The sequence below is a fragment of the Aspergillus campestris genome (genome assembly GCF_002847485.1).
Source record: "Aspergillus campestris IBT 28561 chromosome Unknown P168scaffold_11, whole genome shotgun sequence".
NCBI lineage: Eukaryota > Fungi > Ascomycota > Eurotiomycetes > Eurotiales > Aspergillaceae > Aspergillus > Aspergillus campestris.
In genome coordinates this window covers 1,184,504-1,206,290 of record NW_020194346.1, presented here as the reverse complement: position 1 = coordinate 1,206,290, position 21,787 = coordinate 1,184,504, and the positions used below count along the sequence as shown (strand labels likewise).

Sequence of the window (21,787 nt, the reverse complement as noted above, 5' to 3'; positions counted from 1 at the left end):
ATACCGATCTGACCGCCGTGCACCTAGACAATAGGTAATCGAATGGGGTTGACTGAGTCAGGGTGTGATTGATCGAGACCTGGGAACTGGATAGGATTGGATTGAGGGGCTGATCTGTAGAGGCTGAGATACGACAGATGCATCTGTGGCTGCACTATATCGTCTGCACCATGAGGAAGATATCACAATCACGGTGTCTGTCTAGAATTGCTTTTTCCTCGTATATTCATGACGCTATCCTCCTCGTTCTCTTTCTTTGTTCTCTTTCTGTTTCTCCTTTGATGGAAGGGAAAGTATATTCTATACGGGTTGCAGATGCAGATTAGGGCTATCGCCATCCGCCCCACAGCAGATCAGATCGCCGAACTTGCAGCGCCTCTCGGGGATCTTTATATCCCTTTTCGTGCCAGGCCCTGTCCCCGTTGGCGGGATTGTATTACTAAGTCGATGGCCTGGCTGATATTAGGGGTATAAGAGATTTGTATCCGGCTGATATATTATAAAGACCCATTCCCAGTTCTACCTGGTGTCTATCAAGATAGTGTGATCGTGCCGTATACTTTCCATGAAGTCAACTACTACATCAAACGCATCACTCAACATGGCCGACTCTACTGGCTCGACGACGCCCGATCTCGAGCGCAATGAGAATCGGTTTCTCATGAACAACTCTGTCCATGACTTTTCGTGGACGGACCTCACCGTGACTGTCAAAGACCGCCGCACGAAGCAGCCGCGGAACCTGATCGATGCGAGCAGCGGGACGGTCCAACAGGGTGTGTCCTTCACCACCGTCTTTCAGACCTATGACCTAGAGAAATGATACTAACAATACCAGGCGAGCTAGTAGCCCTCATGGGCCCCTCGGGTTGCGGCAAGACCACCCTCCTGAACGTCCTCGCCCGCCGCGCCGCCTCGTCAGGCGCCAAAACGACCGGATCAGCCACCGTGAACGGGACGGACATCAACAACGACACCTTTGGCAAAATCACGTCCTACGTGGAACAAGAAGACGCGCTCATCGGATCATTGACCGTGCAGGAGACGCTCAAGTTCGCAGCGGACCTGTCCCTGCCGGGGTCAGTCAGCAAGGCGCAGCGTATCGAGCGCATCCACACGCTGCTGAGTGCGTTTGGAATCCAGAAACAGGCTTCGACGCTTGTGGGCACGCCCATTCGTAAAGGAATCAGTGGCGGGCAGAAGCGGCGTGTGAGCGTTGCGAGCCAGCTTATCACTTGTCCGAAGATATTGTTCCTGGATGAGCCGACTAGTGGGTTGGACTCGACGGCGAGTTATGAGGTTATCTCTTATGTGAAGACCCTTGCTGTGGAGAATAATGTACCCCCCCTTTATCCCCCTCTCTATCCTGTTATAAAAGAATAAGCTAACATGAACAGCTCCTCATCATAGCCAGCATCCACCAACCCTCAACAACCACCTTCCACCTCTTCAACAAGCTCCTCCTCCTATCCGGCGGAAAAACCTGCTATTTCGGCCCCGTAACAGACATGCCCGCCTACTTCACCAGCATCGACCAGCCCATCCCAAGCAACACCAACCCGGCCGAACACCTCCTCGACATCGTCAGCTCGGACTTCGGCGACGAGACCCGCGTCGACACCATTCGCGAGAAATGGACGCAATCTACCCAGTGCGCTGAGCTGACACGGCATATAGCGCAGAAGAGCGGCCTGCCGGAGAAGGGAGGCGGTGCTCAGGGCGTGAACGGGGATGATCTGAGTAGGCCGGGCGTGCTGGCTATTACGCTGTCCCTGCTGCATCGGCTGTTTATTAAGAGTTATCGCGATGTGGTTGCTTATGGGATTCGCATTGTGATGTATTTGGGTATGGTTCCCCATCTCTCTCTTTGTATAGGAGTTTGAGTGTGGCTAACGATGATGACAGGACTGGCTATCATGATGGGAACGGTGTGGTTGCGTCTGCATCCTGAGCAGGATCATATCCAGCCTTTTATCAATGCTATAGTGAGCCCCCCGTCTATAAAGAATAACCAAGAGGAAAGGAAAACTAACTGGAAGTGAAGTTCTTCGGCTCCGCATTCATGTCCTTCATGGCCGTCGCCTACGTCCCCGCCTTCCTCGAAGACCGCGCTACGTTTACCAAAGAGCGCGCGAACGGTTTATACGGCGCGTTGCCGTTCACCGTGTCTAACTTTATCATTGGACTTCCATTCTTATGTACGTCCCCTTCCCCCTCTTACCCTCCTCTCATCACATATACGCTACATATACAAAAGACCAGTACTAATAATCGAATAGTTTTGATCTCCCTCCTAACCTCCCTCCTAACCTACTTCCTCACCAACTTCCAACCCACAGCCTCCGCCTTCTTCACCTACCTAATGTGGCTCTTCCTGGACCTCGTCGCCGCCGAATCACTAGTAGTGCTCGTCACGTCACTCTTCCCGAACTTCGTCATCGCGCTGGCCCTCGTGGCGTTCGCCAACGGGCTGTGGATGAGCGTGGGCGGGTTCCTCGTTTCGCCTACTATTCTCAATCCGTTCTGGAAATACGTTTTCCATTATATTGATTATCAGGTTTGTCTTTTTCCCCAATCCTTCCCCCTCTTCCCATGATTGATCATGGGAAGAGAGCCCGATTAGTTCTCTTTCTCTTTTCAAAGCACTGGGCTGTAACTAACCAGAGTAAAACGATAGGCCTACGTCTTCCAAGGAATGATGATCAACGAATTCTCCAACCGCATTTACACCTGCGCCGCAGACTGCACCTGCATGTACGCGACGGACCTGGCATCGGAGTGCAAGATCCGGGGCACGGGCGTTCTGGAGGCGTATGGATACGCGACGGGGCGGACGGGCAAGTGGGTGGGGATTCTGATTGGCATTATTGCTGTGTATCGGTTTTTGGGGTGGGGGTGTTGGCTTTGAGGAGGTCTTGAGTTTCGTTCTTTACTGGAGCTGATGTTTCTTTTGTTGATAGTGGTTGTTAGGTGGATTGACTGAGTGAGAGAGAGAGAGAGAGAGAGAGAGTGTGTGTGTGTGTGATGGGTTATATACTATATACTTAATACTTGGCAAGATGTAGGTTTGGCCTACTTCCTGTATATCAGACTATTTAATAGACACTACTTATATTTCTGACTACTCAACTCAACGTTCAAAGTATGTATTTAGATCAAAGAGTGACATCGCAAGACGAGACAAATGAAATAAATCAATAAACCAAGGGGTATACCTCTGTCGTGACCACTGCCTTCATCTCCAACCAAACAGACGCAACATCACAGCATAAACAAGCATAAGCATAACAACATAGCAGCGTAACATAACATGACATAACACAGCGTAGCAGGCCAAACTGTACAACGCATGCAGACAACAGCAAAAAATAAGAACAATAAAGTAAACACCATAATGCAGGTCATCAGAATCGTACAATCATGTCGCCATGATGGAACGTGATCGGTCAGAGCCGTAGAACCCGCCCCTTCTCTTTTATATCCAACACCCGAAATAAATCAAACCGAAAATGCCTCCCATAATCAATGTCTTTGTTTTTCTCATTTTCCAGTAGTCTTTTCTTTCCAATAGCTTTTGGGGTTTTCTTTTTCTTTTCTTTTCTTGTTCTCCCTAATCAACTTTTGGATGTTTAAAGAAAGCCCACCCGAAATCCAAAAACTTTTGCAGTACGTCGTCGGGTACTAGAACCGCCCGCTATACACGGACTGGCTGGATCGTCGACTGGCTCGGTCGGACCGGCGATCGCCCCGGGCACGTCGTACCCCGTCCGCCTCGCGTCGCGCCACCGTCCCCGTATAGTCTGACCCCCCCGTCAGGTACTTCTTGGGCCGTTTGCTTTCGATGTTCAATTCCAAGGCACCCGTCTCCCCGGCCCGGACGCTGATCCGCTTCCCCCCGACCGACTCCTGCGTAAAGCTCATGGTCACGCCGTTCATCGTCATCACGAAGTTGTTGTCCTCCTCGGCCTTGGATCCCACGCCGCTGCCGTTCTGCGTGCGCGCATCGCTGCCGCGGCTGCTGTTCGACCGGCTCTTCTGGCTGCTGTTCGACCGGCTCTTCTGGCTGCCGCTGTCGCTGGCGGTCGGGTGCGCCCCGTGCGAGGACTTGGCTTTCAGCAACGCATCCGAGGTCAACGGCACGGGAGCCGCCGACTTGACCGACCGGGTCGCCTGGTATTCCTCCGCCTCCCGCTGCTTCTCGTCGATGTCGTCGTCGTCGTCATCGTCGTCGTCGTCGTCGTCGTCGTCGTCGCCGAGTTCGGAGTCATAGATGGGACTCGGCGGCCGACGGCGACTGTTCTCGACAATGCGGCGAGACGGGCGGATCGGATCGTGGTAGGACTGCGAGCGTCGGTTGTCGCGACGACTGCCACGGCGCTCGGGGATCACCGTCTCCCGGGAGGACTGACGATACCCGTACTCCGGCAGGGCGTCCCGGAGATCCGACAGGTCGATGGCCCCCCGCGACGGATGGCCCTCGGACGAGACCGAGGAGCTGGTGGCCGCCTTGCGGGAGAGGTCGGGCCGCTTCTGGATGATCTGGGGCCGGGACTGGTGCTTGAGGGGCGGCGGGGGCATGCGGTGGTAGTCCTCGCCGCGGTCGTGGTTCGAGTGGGAGGGCATCCGCTGCCGGCTCTCGCGAGGGGGCGGTGATTCCATCGCGTCGTCGTCATCGAAAGAAGGTGCGAAGTAGTCGTAGTCGACCGCGGGGCCCCCGTACACGGACGCGCGACGGTTTCGCTTCTGGTCCCGCGTCCGGGACATGGACCGCTCCCGGGGATGCTCCTGTGGCTGGTGGTATTCTGGGCCATAGTAGGGGAGCTGGGGCTGGGCTTGGGGCTGGGCTTGGGGTTGAGGCTGGGGTTGCGGTTGCGGGCCATAGGGCGAGGGGGCGTACGCCGGCGTGTGGGCATAGGCGGAGGAGGAGAGGGGAGGTCCGTGATCGTAACGACCCAGTTGCGGGTGATACATCATCCCACCGCCCATGCCCGGCATCATCCCGTGGAAACTCATCGGCCGGTCCGGGCCATGGTAGGAGCTGGAGCGGTTGCCGCGGGTGTGCGGACGGGTGCTGCGGGAGACATTGACGTCTTGGATGACTGAGCCGGCGTATCGCTGCGTGTTGCGGGACGCGGAGGGGTAGTCTGCGACCGACGGGGTGGACGGCTGGGACATGTAGTAGCCGTAGTCCATCGGCTTCGGATCAGCCGGGGGCGTCCCGTGGTACAGGCCCTGGTCGCACTCCCAGCAGGTGCCCGGGTGGTGCCGCACCTGGGCCGTCTCGCGTCGGCGGGAGCGAGACGGCGACCGGGCCATCGGGGCGGCGTGGAGATGGCTGGCAGTGGGATAGGAGCCGACCTGCATACTGTCATCACGCGCGGGGCGAGCCGTCCGTTCCTTTTCCTTTGCCCGGTCTTTGCGGGTGGAACGAACTCGATCCAGGTCGGCCCTCTTGGGGGTGGTGTTGACTTTAAGAGGGCCCGGAGGTTTCTGACTTGATGGGGCGGATTGGGAGCTGTTGACGGTGGCGGCGGTGCGACTGGAATAGCCGGAATCGCTGGCAACGTCGAGCAGAGGCTCGGGAGGTAATTTCAGATCGTTCTTGTTGGCGACTTGACGAGTGTCGGGAATGATAACACGAGCGTCCTCGTCGTATTCCTCAACGAAAGCGGCGCGAGGGACTTTTCCCGACATGACTTTTTTAACAGGGAGGGGGGGGGGGGCCAAGGCCCAGTTGGGTCCCTAAAGGGGGGAGAGAGGGGAAGGGAGTGGCTGGATTGGGACGGGCACAGAGTGGATGACGTGAAACGTGGATGCTCCAACAGGCTTCGGAGATGGGGATCGATGGGGGACTTACAGCAGCCACTGCTGCTGCTTCATCCGAGTGAGTCAATCGAGGGTTTTTTTTCCCTTTCTTTTTCTGTTTCTTTTTTCTTTCTTTTTTATTACCTGTTCCTTGTCTTTTCCCTCCTTTTTTTCTTTTTTCTGTTTAGCTCTTTTTTTGCTTCCCCCCTGCCTGATGAATGTCTTTCCTTTCCTTTCTTCGTCGTTCTAGGTTAGGGTTTTTTCGGGAGATTATTTGATTTCTTTCTCCGACAGACTCCAGTCCAGCCAGACTGCGATGGTCCGGAACGAGGACGTGCAGACGGGCCAGACAATAGTTCGTTGACAGCGCGTCTCGATGGCTTCTGTCAGCAACGAACCGTGGAGGCGAAGAGGTCGTAATGGTCATCCACGGACTGGATCGTCTCCATCGAACAGAACGAGCAAGTGAAGGGGAATGATTGGACTGGATGACAGGCGCCAGAGGGTCGAAGGAAGTTGGGCGGGAGTGAACAGTGGAGCCAGCGGGCAGCAAGCGGGCGTGGGTCAAAAGGAAGAAGAGTGAGTCAAAAGGAAAATCAAGAATAATGATAATAATAATAACGAGACCAAACCGAATCGATGCGACCAAAAGGAGCCGGCGGGCTGCAGTTGTGGTCTGGCAGACGGTGAGTGGAGGAGAGGATGCAGTGGACAGCCGACAGATGCAGAGGGGACGAAGAGAGTCTGTCCGATCTGGACCTGACGAAGAGGGTCTTTACAGTGGAGACAGGCCAGAATTTCTTCCAGGCAAGGAGTGAGACAGACAAATGATTCCGCCTCGGGGTGACTCGAATACTTAATACAATCCTAACACGGGGGATTATGGAAGGGGAGATTACCAAGAGGACGATCGAGGGGGAAAAGAAAGAGAAAAAGAGGGATTTAACAAGGGGGAGAAGAAAATCCAGCAGAAGAGCAGGAGGAGCAGGAGGAGCAGGAGGGGGCAGAGCAGTATTCGCATTACCGGATCTTACACTCTTCCTGCGCGATGACGGGTGGTTTTCTGGCTATTCTTTTCAGTCATGGAAATAATCATTTGAGAATAAGAATAAGATAGGATAAAAGAAAAGAAAAAAACCAACCTATCCAGCAATATCATCCCCTGTCCCGGAATGAATCCAAAGAAATGAGAAAGAAAGAACGATGCCCAGAGTGGGGAATGACGGATGAGTGGCCACGATCGATGCCTGATCTGCGCATCAGAAACACTATGCGATTATCAGAGAACCAGTCTTGTCTCCCAGTTCGGAACTGTATCTTTCGACGTCATGGGAAAACAACAATAAATCAGATAGAACATAAAAGATAAATACATCTCGACCAGGGTGCCTCGAATACTCCAGCACAGACATCAAACAAACAAACTATTACACTATATCAACACGGCTCCACGGCGGGGAACCCTGGTTTGAACACACTCAACCATGGAACATCTATCTTTATTCTTCTATATTCTATATTCTATAAATATTATAAATATAAACAATTATATATATGAATATTATACATATTGATATATATAGACACGATATTCCAATACTCATTCTCATACAGGTCATAAATACTCAATACATCTTGGCTGCCCAAGGAAGATTCTTCCATTGCGGCCCAATAGTATTCGCCGTCTCCACCCGTCTCTTCCCTGCCTTCTCGTCAAGTTGCCTCCGCTGCATGCACCTTCTCTGTCACGAAAGTTGAATTATATAGACAGTAGACAATCAGTAGTGCCAAACAGAGAGGGGAAAAAATCATATATCAAATCGAAGAAACGGATTTCAACGGTTGTATCCTACCATATAGATCCGAACAGGATATCAGATTAAGCATCCCCCATGGAACCTAACACCACAGTCAACCAAGAATAAAAAAAAAGAATAAAAAAAAATTAAAACTATAAAACTAAAACGAAAAAGAATAGAAGAGAATAAAACAAAACCAATCTAAATAAGTCTCAAAACAGTAAAAAGAATCAAATAATCATCCACTAAAATCCCCCAGCGGACCCCACCTCCCCCACTTCATCCCTCTCCCAGGAACTAGATAACGTCCTCCCTCCCTAGTCCGTTTAGCCTTTAGCTGCCGGGTTATATCATTCCTGCGACTTCCATACCGATGGAAATTGCATACATATAGGAAAATAGTCAAGAAGGATATATTTCCGGTGCGTAGCTCGGTGAGAGAACGGCCTAATGGGGAACGCGCTAGAAAATTTCTATCTGATGAGGTATAAAAGTGTATACTACGGGTAATAAAAACCGTTCAAATGGAATAAAATAAACTAGATAGACGGAAACAAGAAGAAAAAAAAAAACAAATAGAATAGGGAAAAAAGGAAAAGGAAAGAAAAAATACTAGCTGTGCATAAACAGTCAGCAAACGACACAGCCCGCCAGAATCTGCCTTCGCGATAACACCGACTGCCCGTCTGACCCGCGCGATGCAAGGGATGCCGGACTCTGTTGAAGAAGGGGTTTCTTCATTGATTCTATGGAATTATTATGCCTGTTCTACATGTGATGACACAAGACCACAATGACACACTGTACGTCTGGTATCGATCGGAACTGACGATGCCTATACTTCGTACTACACAGTCATATAAGATATTGGCTGACTCAGAAAGACATCAAGCCCAGGTAGCCAGTACAGTACATATCTAACCACTGATTGACTACTCCAACCGTTCATCTGGTACTAGCCCCCAGGCAGCTACGTATCCACCAACCCGTCTCTGACCAGTCCCGCGTGGAGATCTCAGTCCCAGACACCACACTGGCTAGAACCCCATCCTCCAGAATTTTGCAACGGGCCGACATCGCATCCCACTCCCAGCTGCGGCTGAGATCGTCCCAACTTTATCACTGCGGTTGCGTCATGCTGCCATGGAAAGCACCCAACACGGGATGATCGGGCCCGCGACATGCACGCAGCGCAGTACACCAGCTCATATTGGCTGCCGGCCAGGAACTAGTCCTGTCTCTCGGTGTGCCAGGATCAGGCACACGGCAAACAGCGACGCGCACACCACAGATATACTTTCCAGACACGGAGACGGACGGGAGGACATCGCGACTAGAGGGATGTCAAGACGAGCTAGAGCTGAGTGAGTGTCTCTGTCACGCGATCCCTTGAAGGACAGGACAGAGGCAGTGTCACGGCCATTGCTGCCCAATGTGTCTGTCTGTCTGTCTGTCTGAGTGAGTCACTCCGTAGTTCGGAGGGGGAAATGTTTCCTTCTGTCTTGTCTTGTTTTCCGTCTGTATCGATGAATGGCCGGGTATCACGGGCTGAGTAGTATGGAGGGGCAATCGCATTCTCGTCCCAGGTCTGATCTGTCCCGCTTCCTTCTTCCATTCTTCCCCTCGACCCCGGTCAATTTGTAAATGCCATCCCGGGCACACGCGCAGCAACTCGATTCAGGAGCCCGACCGGGTTTGTTTCGACAGGGTTCGAATCCGGTGGAATTCAGTGGAGGACGGAGCCAAGACGAGGATGTGGCATGGATGAAGTTGGACATTCGGGAACCCCTCACCGGGAGGATCGAGATAAGATAAGGGCCATTGTCATGTGTTCCACTAGTGGTACCCCACCAGTAGCGGCTTTTATTTTGACCTTGACTCTTGTTTATGATTATTTATTCTTCTATATTTGTCGTCTGTAGCAGACGCTTCATCGGGCCGATGAATTCGGAGTGTTCTTTGGCTAATTGAAATGGCACTGTATATTCAGCATAGATGGTACTCGCGAAAGTAGTGTGGAAGGATGCCACAGGGATGGTTAATCTAAGGTCGATGTTTGCGTTCAACTTGCAATTGAAACTGATGACTGTGTATTAGTCTTATTAGATTCTCCAGTGCAAGCCAGGGATGGCAACTGTCCACATACGATCTGTTGACATTGCTGCTTCAGATCCATGGTTGCTGAACCCACTCCGGGTAGTACCGTAGTGGAGCCGCTCTGAGATCTCGACTTCTTGGAATCGTGGACGAATATTCGTATGTCAGTGGTGCCGGTGACTGGACTGTTCAAGTTCATCCTTCAGAATTATGTTCTTTTTGTCGTATTGCCTTCTATGAAATTATTGATTCTATGACTGTAGAGGAAATCAGTGAGGTAGATATCCTGCGGTGACGCTGAGTCAGCGGGTTGTCCGGGACAACGGCCCATCTAAACAACAGCGTCATCCCCAGCCTCCCATCGACTCCAACCACCGCATTTTCGAGCGGCAACCCTGACAGCCTGCCGTCTCTCCTAGATTATTCAGTCTCTTACCTTTCTATCTTTGAATAACTGCCTATTTTCAAGTGTCGACTGATATCAACATTGTCTATAACCGACCTGCATTTTACACTCCTTATCTCCACAGCGCCATCTAGATCTAGTGGAGCCTGGGTCCGATCGAGACTTCAATTCGGGCGATCCCTTCTGACGGGTATAAACCCACATTCTTCGATCTGGAATGAAGATTTCGGCTAACATGATACATTGCAGAGCCCCGTCTTGAGCTTTGCGCTCTTGACCACTCTCTCAAACCATGGCGCCCGTCCAACACGCGGGTGCCATCCCCGACATTCCGGGCGAAGCATCCATTCCCCACAGCGACCTGACAGCAGACGATATCCTCCCATCAAATGTAAACCATCTCACCAGTCGGTCCGACGGTCCCTCGGCCGTGGATGACGCCCACATTCTAATCGCTCGATCCGATTCGAAAGAGAGCTACACCCCCGGCCACGGCACGGTTGATCCCAACGACATCAACATGCAAGGACTGATGGCGCTGTTCGCCATCCTCGGAGCGGCCTTCGTCCTCGCAGGCATTTGGTTCTTCTTCTGGGCCAAGAACGGCGGGTTCGTCTGGCGCAAGGGCGATTGGGAGGACTACAAGTCGACGGTCCTGCGGCGCAAGGGCCCCGACGGACGAACACTTAGCAATGCCACGAAGAGCACCAGACTAGGCGGCGGTAGCGTGGTTGGCAGGGACTACGTCGACGACGGCTACACCGTGACAGACAGCGCACCGGGATACACCGACACCGCGACGACAGTGACCGAGAAAGAACCCAAGCGCAAGCGCCGGTTCCGCGAGGCCGCCAAGCAGAAGCTACTCCGACGACGACCAGAAGACGACCACTGGGAAGGCTCCGTGGACGAAGACGTGCGCGCCTATCGCCAAGAGAAAGCCGCCTGTATCGGCGGAATCAACCGCGACCCAGACGGCACCTACCACGGCAGCGACTACGACACATCGCAGGAGCCCAGCAGCTACCAACAAAGCGAGATGAGCCAAGTCCGCGACTACGCCTACGAACGGCCCTCCGGACCGCCACCCACCCAAACCCGCAACTTCTCCTTCGTCCCCGGCGGCGACGACTCAGAGCTCAGCCAGGTTCCTCCTCCCCGCGCCGCGCGCGAGCCCTCCGCCCGCCGCCACAACCGCCGCCGCGAACGTCGCAGTCGCCCGCCCTCCGCCGTCCCCTCCCGCCAGACCAGCCCACGCAAGCACGGGGACAGACGCTCCGTGCCAGGCCACTACACCGAGCCACTGGACATGTCGTCTGCGCCTTCGCGCTCAGAATACCAGTATTCCAATGTTGACACGGAAGACGAATCCGGCACCCGAAGCTACCACCATCCTATTCCGGGGCTGAGCAAGGGGTACCGCCGTGAAGGGGGACGCAGCCGACGCCGCGATAGTCTCAGTGACAGCGACGGCGACGAAACTCGATACACATGATTTTCCTTTTTCCTTTTTTTTTTTTTTTTTTTCCACCCCGCGATATCCTTTTTTTCCACTTCACAGTTTTTCCACCTCGATTTTCTTCACACCTCCTTTTTTTAACGTTTTCAATCCATGGGTAACACGACGGAACTGTAAATAATATGTACGACATTGACACGGACACGAGACATGCGATGGTTTTCTTCACGGATGGATGACAGGTACTGGATTGGGATGAGCACAGGACAACATATAGCCAATGAATATGAATACATAAACAATCGACTATTCTGATGACTACTTATTTGCCAGATCCCCTCTCTATTCTCACTAGAATGAGAGTAACTGGACTCAATGAGAGGATGGCATATCTTCTAGAAACTAATATATATCACCCATTTAGTAATACTAGCAATAGATGGGACTCCGCGAAGACAATACCAGTTAGTTGTATAGGAGGTCACTGGTGATTTTCTAGATTCAACAGAGACATCAATGATGAAGAATACCGAGAGAGCGGCATCCAATCCAAAATATCCTTGCATTGTGGAAACAGTTTTATATCAATATTACCACCCCTGAAGCGAGAATCCATGCCACCCAAATAGCCAGAATCACTCATGGAAACAACACGTGCTAGATACCAGGCCATTTCCAGCATAACACAGCTTGGTAAAGAAAGTCGTTCAGAATTAGATGTAATAGGCTTGATGATGCGACTACTAACCACAGACTCTATGGATGGTTGTATGGTAGAAGACTTGTTGACAGCACTAACATCCCCAGTTGATATCGACTGTTGAACAATCAAAATGGTCAGTTATAGGCATATGTAGACTAAAGGATCCAATGAAGCTCGAGACACACTCTATTCTTGTCGTCTGAGAAGCTTAATGGGCGTAAAGAGAATCTCCCTTCGGCCCATGCCCGCTGCGGGTCGATTCTCGTGCATACCAAATTCAAGAGGCTATCCACACCAGCTGTGCTGTTTACGTTGCGCTGTTAGGGAAGACGACACTTTTGCATCTTTCGATTTCCTCTCCAGGCCGGGACATAGCTACAGCTATATACAAGAAAAAATGGCTCATAACACATCTTCCATATTGCGACATTACATCTACGGAACATCCGGCTGATCTGGGAGGTGGAACAGGATGATTCGAGCCCTTTCCACATGATGAACCCATCCCGGATACTGTTATACCCGAGTAAGCTTATGTTAAGCATCATGGAGTGTTAACAGAGATATGTAAATACGTACCTGAGTTCGTGCCCATAAAACAATTCTGTCACCTTCTTGAAGAACGGGCATAAAGCGTCGACCATTGGGATCATCTGTATCGCGGTACCATACGACCATATGCTCCTGTTTTTCTTCTGAAGCTTCATTTGTTACAACAGCACAGCTGACCTCCGCAGAGCCGTCGTCTCGATTCTCGGGCCCGTCTGAAGGCACGGGAATATTCTCAAAATACCAGCCGGCCTCCTGTATGTCATCTCCAAAGTCCTCCGGGCACGACTTAATGTCAACAGTTTCCAATAGACTGTTAAAGTCCGCATCTTCACTCCATGGTCGCAGAACGGAGCATTCAAACCAGGTTCGTGGCCCCTCCAAGTCGTCGTTTAGCTGTCCTTCGCTGCGACAGGCTATTTCGAATTGAACACAGGCAAGATTACCGGGTGTTGGCGCAGATACCAAATAAACCGCTGTACATAGTTCGGAGGATCTTCGTTCGTGTGATGGGGGGACTTCAATGTAATTGCATCCGACAGCGATAAGAGCCCTGTATGGGCCCACAGGATAACGAAACAGAAGCGACTGTTCATCCTTTGCCGATGTGTTTCCCTCGCCAGTCACCCTGAGTTCTGGATCTCTTTCCTCAGGATGATATAACAAGATTCGAACGGCATGGAGATCTTCGATTATATCCTGAATGACTGGATCGAAGTGTTCAAACGACTCAAGGGCCACATCTAACGCTTGTTCGAGAATTTGACCGGCCTCGGGTAGCCTCCCTTGTTCTTGACGCACACTTGCAAGTGACCTCAATGCTTGTAGTCTTGGGGGTGAGTTTGGTGCAACATGCGTCAATGTATCCGATTCGGTAGGAGCGCTGCACCATGGACTCTCTACAATTTGAGTCCAAATCGCTTCTGCCTCGCAAATCTTGTTTTTAGAGTGATAAGTATCCGCGAGTCCATCTAGAGCAAGAAGAGTCAATTTATCACGCAACCCGCACATCCTTTGCCCTTTTAATGCTGTTGACTGAAAAAGCTCCTCTGCTTTGTCAAAATCGCCTTCATCGTAGTAGATTCTGGCAAGATTGATGGAAACAGTGAGAGCTGTCATGGCAGCCTTTTTGCTCGTATGCTCAGTTACTGCAGCCATTTTGGTGAGCAGCAACTTAGCCTTCTCGGTATTGTGTTGACGCTTATAACTCTGGGCTAGTAGCGCAGTCACATATATTGTAGTCTCATGCCCTGGGCCCAAGTTCCTCTCAAATCCGTCTCGGGCGTGACTGAGCTCTCGTTCTCCAGCCTCTGAGTAGCCTTGTTTCAGCAATACACAACCGAGATTGAATCGAGCTTGTAGGGTCGATATATGATCTGGTCCCAATTCTTTTGTGAACCCCACCACGGTCCTCTCAGTCATGTCTTTCGCTTCAGCCAGCCTATCATGATTATCGTAAAATGATGCGAAAGACTGCAACGTCTGCATAGTAGAGGGATGGGTAGGTCCAAGAATATTCTCCTTTGTCTCGAGCGCTCGGCGAAACATCATATCCGCCTCAAGGATCTTGTTCTGGACCCCGTAAAGTCCTGCCAGATTGCTTACCGTATCCAGTGTTGATTCGTCATCACTGCCCAAAACCTTTTCCTTTCTTTCCAAGGTCTGCAAAAGGAGCTCTACTGCTTCGTCGATCTTTTCTTGATGTTGCAGGCTCAATCCGAGATTGTTCATTACGCGGAGGGTGTATTCATGGTCGGGGCCGAGAATCTCATCGAGGCCGTGAAACGCCTGGCGATGCATCATTTCGGCACAACCCCAATCATCTTCATTTCCGTATAGGGTCCCGAACGCAGAGAGAGATGCCATAATGATCTCATGTTGGCCATCTCCTAGGTAAGCTTCCAATCTCGGCCTGACATGATTGAAATGAGGTAGAACACGTTTCTGCTGAACCCAATAGTCTGGCGTATGTCTATCAGGTATGTTTTGACCGAGGGATACAATAACAAAAGTTCTGTTTTTGGGAACGTCATCCGCCAATGTTGGATCAATATTGATGAGTTCATTCTGACACCAGTCTTGTATGACTGGATGCAGCGAATAGCTGTTGATTTCGAGGTTCTTCTGGATCAGACTAAAGTCAAAGAGCAATCCCACAGTATCCAAAAAAACGGATTTCGTCAGCGAAGTCCATCATATATTCTTCAAGTACATCCGGGTCCCCAACACATTCGGAAATCGTAGCGAGGGTAACACCTGTAGCTACCAAATCATACCAAATGTCATTGTGATAGAAGTAAGAGAGAAGGAAAAACAATCGTGCAGAGGATGAGCTTCTCTTTTTCACTTCGAAGTAAGAAATGCACCAGGTGGTCATCAAGTTGCCATTCGAATATTGACGCGGAGGTCGTGCTGCACGGGCAGATTGTATTTCGTTCCACGCTTGGTTATAATATTGAAGATATTTAGCATGGCTAATACCTGTGCAGCGGATGTATGAGCCTGCAATGACTATGGCGAGAGGCAGTCCTTCCAAGCGGCTTGCCAGCTTCTCCATGTCGTCATTGATAGTGGTGGGGGGCTCTGTATCATACCCAGATGATTTTGCCAGAAGTATTCTCGATTCCAGCAGATGCATTGCCAGGAGCGGGCACGATCTCCCTAGCTCAGCCAGCTGCTGCAGGCGAGTGGTGATAATTATCGAACCATGATCAGCAGATGGGAAGTACTGTTCGATATCGTATACATCTCCACTACCATCTTGGCCTATCGGCACTGGATTGTATTGATCCACATTGTCGAAGATCAGCAGCCATTTGGAATTATTCTCCATCGAGAGCCACCTCAAGACCCTCTCTGCGCGCATTTGGGCTTCATTCCTTGACCCAGATTTTTGACTGTATTCACTGGCCTGCTCATACTGTAAAGCGGGAATCTTGCCGAAGATGGTTTCCAGCGAGCGGATCAGAGTTTGTTCATTTGAACCATCAATCCAAAAGATTGCAGTAAAATCTCCCTTGTGCAGACGAGCTAGGTGAATTGCAAGTTGCGTCTTGCCAACGCCCCCCATTCCGTTCAAAATTACGACTTTCCGCATGGTTTCAGTATCAGGACGTATTATGCTCCAAATATGTTCAATCTCGGCTTCTCGACCAATGAATTCGTCGATCATAGGAACGCCCTTTGTATCAAATGGGATTTTGAACAACTCTAAGTCGTCAGTATTACTTACGGTCAATTTCAAATTTAGAATATTTTTTTCCTGCCCTTCGCCACACAGTTGCTATTCAGTGCCACTGACCTGCTTGCAAAATCTCGACTGCCTTTCTGCTAGCCGCAGTTTGGCTCACAGATGTAACCGAAAGAAGCTCCTTCGCGTAGGCTGCGGCTACAGCGGCGGCATAGCCCTGCCACTTGTCGTTCTTATGCGAATCTGCATAGTCGCAGATCCCTCGAATTATCAGGCATGGGAAATTGTTCATGAGGCCTGCCGCTTCCATTTCCACGCAGTACGCTCCTAGGTCTTTTCCAATCTGGTCACGCATATTGCTGTCTTTTATGACCTGGTTTCCCGACGCAATGAGACCATAGTATATCGTCGGCTGCTCTGTCTGTCGCGACGGCCGTAGGATTGTACACGATGAATCGCAGGAATCTCGACAAGTCTCCCCACGCTGCGCGTGCTTGTACGTAGCATGGAATAAACGGTCTTCTTCACCCCCCGGATAGGCAAAATTCCTTCTCATTTGCGGACGTTCTTCGAGGACCTGAGAGATGATAGCTGCTGTCAAACTATCCTGGATTAAATGATCTGCTTGCAGCTGAGCGATAGCCGTCAACAACACCTGGGGGGGCTGATTGAGAGACCCAGTCCGTTCTGTGCGGCCGTCGACCAATTTCCCATGGTCATACTGAACAACACCGCCAAACCCTCGAGCCGGTATGCTGACCACGATATCACCCAGTCGGATATCAGCTTCCGAGTTGGGGATGCGGCCACCGATTCCGACCATCAGCCCGAATCGAATATTACAGAACGTGCTGACCATTTGCTCGGCGACGACTGCTGCAGACACGGGGCCGATAACACCCGCAGACAACCCGGCAACCACCACATTATGACCCGATATCGTTCCCAGAACGTAAGTGTTGCGATCGGTGGGGGCGTTGGGTAGGGGAGGATGCACCTGATCTAGCATCACTTTCGCTGCAGCTAGCTCCACCGGAAGGGCACAGATCCATCCCACGGTGTAATCCTCATGAGAGAGAGACCCGTGCGACATACTCGAAGATTATCGATAATTTGGCAAATCACACGGTGTTGATGGCAGATGATGTACTGAAGTCAGAGAATAAGTCAAGTGTGACACAAGAAAAGGGGAGCACAGATTCATAGCCTACCAGAGACGTGCTTAGTGGCCCAGGTTAAGCTGCTTCATGAGTACCTAATGCCAGTCAGCTCGTGCGGGGTTTGGTTGGCTAGCATCTCACACAAGTCATGTCGATCTTGAATAGTGGATTACACTTATGTCATAACAGAACCCTGAGGCACCTGTTTCGTACTTTGTGTTTCTTCTATCATGGGGGCTGTGGAAGGGGGATTGGAGGTTAGTGCAAAGAAGCAGAGGGAGCAAGAGCCTCGTGCTGGAAAGTATAGTCAAGTTATATTACCCACCATGAAGAAGCCTGGAGCACCTCCCTTTGATGTCCTGGATGCAAATTATTGGATAAACATAGGGCATGAGTAAAAATGAATAAACTCGCATTCCCACCAGACCCGTCATTGATAAGTAGGGTGTAACTCCATGATAACAGATTCATGACACCATGATCTCATCGGAAATATTGTGTTGTAAATAATTGTGTGTGAGTGATCATGCAGTACATGCGCGCCGAACTCAGGACCAAATAAAAACTTAGATATCATCGATAAAGTTCTTGATCTTGAGGTTTTGGATGAGGTTGTAACAGGTTTCAAGGACGAGTATATTTTATGTGAAGAAACAACATAAGGTAGCTAATATTGGCATGCCTCATAACTCAACACACTCTCGATCAGGCCAAGATGAAGCTACTCAATATAAGAGAACATATAAAAGCATGACACGTATCAGAAAGATCTGATGTTCCACCCTCTGGTAGCTGTTACTTCCTGACCATTATTTCTTCTAAACTATTTCCATCTCTCTGAGTGTTGGGAATTACTTCGACGCTTGTATTCGGGGTGTAATCTTTTCATTGTGCTGGTGTCCTCTCTTCATGAGGTCTTTTTCTTGTATGGAGGCAATCTTCACTTCATGTGAGAAAAATCCGTTACATATAGGCAGGATCTCTGCTTTACGCAGGCAAACGATGGATCTAGATTTGATTTGGATGTAATAAGGGCATGTAAGTTGCTTTGGAGAACTGGGAGGTCTTGGTAGTCAGATTAGACGTGGGACAGGTCGAAAAGAGCCATATTGGCAAGAAGTGATAAGATAAAGTGGGCATGGCGTGAGATATGACGGTCCAGATGAAGCATGGATACCACGGGAGTTACGGAGGCTCCAGGCCCATAACCGGTGAGAGGACCGATGATATCCACGACGATGGAGAACTGCGAATAGTCATAAAATTACAAAAATTATACACGTATGGAGGAGTCAATCAACAATTTACGTGGGAGAAAGGAACTGTAAGTCAGTAGATGTTTGAACGATTGCATGTCTTACACAGCACACCACAGGGATAACTGACTGTTTTTGTTGCATTTTCGGTTTATATAGTGTGGGAGATAGTTGCGTTGGGAAATCCGACAGTCAGTGACTTGGTTTGGGTTCTTGATGACTTCGCTACATCGCGTTCGGTGTTGTACCCGGGGGATCTAGAAGCTGGACCTGCAAGGTAGTGTGAGTGAGTGAGAAAGTAGTGGCCAGCGAATGATGCAATGCGGTTTGTTCGACTCCGGGAGTACCGTGGTCTATGTGGATAATAACAGAACACGCCATGTGAGATTCCAAGTAAGAGTGGGGCGACGCCATGCAGATAAGTCCCGAGAAGAGGAACTGGAGAAGAGAGGAGAGAGCGAGAAAAAAAACTAGAAACCCCCCCCCCAAAGCCAGAAGAAGACAACAAAGGAAAGGTGGCAACAGAGAAAACAAAAAAAAAGATATCCGAAAATGCCATGAGTATAGGGAAACCGGGTGTAGATTTCGGCAACTGCAGAATGAAAAGAAAACCCCCCCCCCCAGATCACCTTTTATACCGAATGAGCGGAGCGAGGCCACCTATCACGTAGGCAATCAGGCCCAGAAGTAGGTGCAGGAGCTCCGCTCATTAGTCCCGTTATTGTAGCCCTCTTCCTTTCCCTGGTGACTCTCTTCTTTTCCTTTCGTAGGCTGTACAACACACCACGGCCATCATGAACGTTATCCAACAAGCTACCACCGTCTTCAGTGTTATCCGTCAATCTACCCTCATCATCGCCAGCGACTATTGAAGACGGCGGCGAAGGGTGCGTCGAGATGATCGTGTCGTCGAGAAACCATTCCGTCAGCGCCTTGCGACTGATATCGGCATTGTGGCAGCCGGCGCGGTTGAGCTCGCACAGCTCCGGGAGGGATTTGAAGCGGGCGATCTGGACAGACGAGTGGCGGAGCTGATGTAGAATCCAGTTGTTGATGAATTCCACGGGATGGTTGCGGGTCATGGGCCAAGGCTCGGAGAAGGGGGAGAAGTCTCGACCGGCTGGCATCTTGAGGGGATCGGTGGGTTTTGTTTCCGGCCGTCCACGTTCAGTCTCTTCCTCACTAGTGTCATGATGTTTGATTTGCGCCCCGGTGTCCGCTTCGAATTGCTGTTGCTGTGCGGGGGCGTGACTATTGTATGTAAAATCAAAACCTCCAGGGAGGTAGTCTTCGGTTAGAAGTCCTTGTTCCTCGCAGGTGGAACAAAGTTGGTTAACATCAAGCTGGGTGGTATCAATCTTTTTCCAAAGGGAAGCTCGGTGGGAATCGTAGGTTTGGAGGAACTCGAGCGATTCCTCGTCCAAGGGGATGTTATGGGGCCGGCGCTGCTCTTGCTTTTCCGTGGTCTCAACCCACTGCATGTCGAGGTCCGCTAAGCTCTCCTGAAGGAGGCGCAGGTCGCCTATGCGCGACAGGTAGGCCACTACATTAGGTGGGAGGTCCGGAGCCGAGCTAATAGTGGAATAGCGGTCATCATCTTGACTATATTGATCCATAGTACATGGGGGGAGGCCTGTGAGGGTCCCATCCGCACATTGTGAAAGAAATCCATTGTGGAGCAACTGAAGGAATGTTTCCATTGAAGTAGTGAGGCTGTACTCGTTCTGTTCCAATTGGTCCTCCTCTTCATGGTAGCGATTCTCCAGGTCCAGGTATTCATCCATGGCAGATTGTAGTCTGTCATGCTCTTTCGCGATGCGCTCGGTTACCAAAAGATCATTCTTCGCGAACATGGAGTTCAGTTGCTTCATCAGCGATATACGGATTTCTGCTTCTTCCTCCCTTTTATATGTCAAGGCGGTCCGAAGTTCTCGAACACGGGAACGTTCAGCCGAGACCGCATCCTGCTGGTCGTTTAACTTCCGGCCAGCTACCATGAGCTTCTGCCAGGACGCAGAGCTCAGACCTTGGGGGACGTCAGGGGAATGAGAACTTGGCAACATGAAGCCCTGTTCTGGTAATCCTAAAGTGGTTCCTGGGTGATCATGGCTCACACGAGCATCCTCGGGTCCGGTTTGGGGTATAGTAGGATGGGCAAAGTCCTCAGTTTGGTTTTCAGCTGGCAATTTTTCGGCATTTGGCTCCAAAAAGTTGTCAGGGTCCAGGCGAATCTCGGACGGGGAGGTGCTGGGCTCGGAAAATTGCAGTCGCGCCAATCCTGGGGGCGTCTGACAGGAATTCTCTTTTGTTGCCTCTGTCGTCGACGGCGCCGGAGAACCTTGATCCAACTGACCCTGGTCAGGGTACGATTTCGAGTGAGCTTCGTTCCGGAGCATTGTCTTTCAACACGAGTGGATAGAGGAAAAACCGAGGGGCAAAACAAATAAAAAAAATCAAGCAACCGCCCACCTTCGCATATTCAGCGCCTTTCCACCACCCCAGCATTTTGTGTGCAGCTTCTCCTATTCTTAACATGGCAAAGAGTTCATGAATTCCCTCGTTTGAGTTTGCGGTACATAATGACAGTGGGAAGACCTATACGGTGACAACTAAGCAGAACACGTGTTTGTATCAATTAGAGCTCTGAGAAGGGATCTCAATACTGGAAACGGACGCGTCGTTGGGAGAGGTTGGGAGAGGTCAACGCTGCCTTAATACCCTCTGCGGGCCCGAACCTTAACACGGGCCGGGAATGCCTCTGATCATCATCCTTAATCTTCCCAAATTTCCATTAATAGTCTCATAGGAACGACGTGCTAATTGGTTGCCTAGTTTATCGCAACAATGTAAGGCGAAACGCGCAGCCCTGACACGTCCGAGTGGTTGGCCCTATAGGTGGAAAATGTAAGCTAGGGAGGACATGTGTGACCGTGTGTTGTGGCATGCCCAATAATAAAGGACATCGTCGGGGGGTCAACGGACCTGGCGGAGTTTGCGAGACGATGACCCATCCATCTGGCAAGGATTGTCATCACCGACATATTACGTTTGACATGGTGTGGTCGCCGCAAGGCTGTACTCAAAAGATCGTTGTTGACAGCCCGCGACTTGGCGAGTCGACCCATCCCCGGCGATGTTTCATGATCCGATCTAAGCCTTCTGACCCAACGAAAGGATGCACTCTGGGCGGGTGGGAGAATGCCACGCGCCGTGGACGAGCTAACGGACGGCTCGGCTTCGTATAGCGTGCGCGAGGATTCGATAGCGCGATATTCCCACCCTCCATCATGTGCGGGGTTGAGCATGCATGATCAAGGGTTTGTGTCCTACACACCACCTCGGCCTAGTCAGACTGCACGGACT

The 21,787-nt window shown here is 50.8% G+C and overlaps 5 protein-coding genes across 5 annotated transcripts; 2 read left to right on the top strand and 3 right to left on the bottom strand.

The window, feature by feature from the left end:
- Nucleotides 1–631: 631 nt before the first annotated feature.
- On the top strand, nt 632–3,097 carry P168DRAFT_258497 (putative ABC transporter). Its single transcript, XM_024834603.1, has 7 exons — nt 632–776; nt 839–1,338; nt 1,398–1,845; nt 1,906–1,985; nt 2,045–2,198; nt 2,280–2,557; nt 2,678–3,097. Exons 1-7 carry the CDS (start codon nt 662–664, stop codon nt 2,906–2,908), a joined length of 1,806 nt encoding a protein of 601 aa, XP_024690313.1. The 5' UTR covers nt 632–661; the 3' UTR covers nt 2,909–3,097.
- A 584-nt stretch (nt 3,098–3,681) lies between these two features.
- Nucleotides 3,682–5,694, bottom strand: P168DRAFT_242031 (uncharacterized protein; the record flags this gene model as incomplete). The annotated part of the gene is made up of 1 exon (XM_024833783.1): nt 3,682–5,694. One exon carries the CDS (start codon nt 5,692–5,694, stop codon nt 3,682–3,684), a length of 2,013 nt encoding a protein of 670 aa, XP_024690312.1.
- Nucleotides 5,695–10,097: 4,403 nt separating this feature from the next.
- P168DRAFT_274315 (uncharacterized protein) lies at nt 10,098–11,633 on the top strand. The gene is made up of 2 exons (XM_024835417.1): nt 10,098–10,297; nt 10,357–11,633. Exon 2 carries the CDS (start codon nt 10,400–10,402, stop codon nt 11,600–11,602), a length of 1,203 nt encoding a protein of 400 aa, XP_024690311.1. The 5' UTR covers nt 10,098–10,297; nt 10,357–10,399; the 3' UTR covers nt 11,603–11,633.
- A 993-nt stretch (nt 11,634–12,626) lies between these two features.
- P168DRAFT_306833 (uncharacterized protein) lies at nt 12,627–17,529 on the bottom strand. Its single transcript, XM_024839059.1, has 4 exons — nt 16,120–17,529; nt 15,095–16,028; nt 12,849–14,952; nt 12,627–12,782 (listed from the first exon to the last, which is right to left on the bottom strand). The coding sequence occupies exons 1-4, from the start codon at nt 17,099–17,101 to the stop codon at nt 12,705–12,707; spliced, it is 4,098 nt and encodes a 1,365-aa protein (XP_024690310.1). The 5' UTR covers nt 17,102–17,529; the 3' UTR covers nt 12,627–12,704.
- Nucleotides 17,530–19,056: 1,527 nt separating this feature from the next.
- P168DRAFT_306832 (uncharacterized protein) lies at nt 19,057–20,917 on the bottom strand (the record flags this gene model as incomplete). The annotated part of the gene is made up of 2 exons (XM_024839058.1): nt 20,894–20,917; nt 19,057–20,778 (listed from the first exon to the last, which is right to left on the bottom strand). The coding sequence occupies exon 2, from the start codon at nt 20,485–20,487 to the stop codon at nt 19,057–19,059; it is 1,431 nt and encodes a 476-aa protein (XP_024690309.1). The 5' UTR covers nt 20,488–20,778; nt 20,894–20,917.
- Between the last annotated feature and the right edge of the window lie 870 nt (nt 20,918–21,787).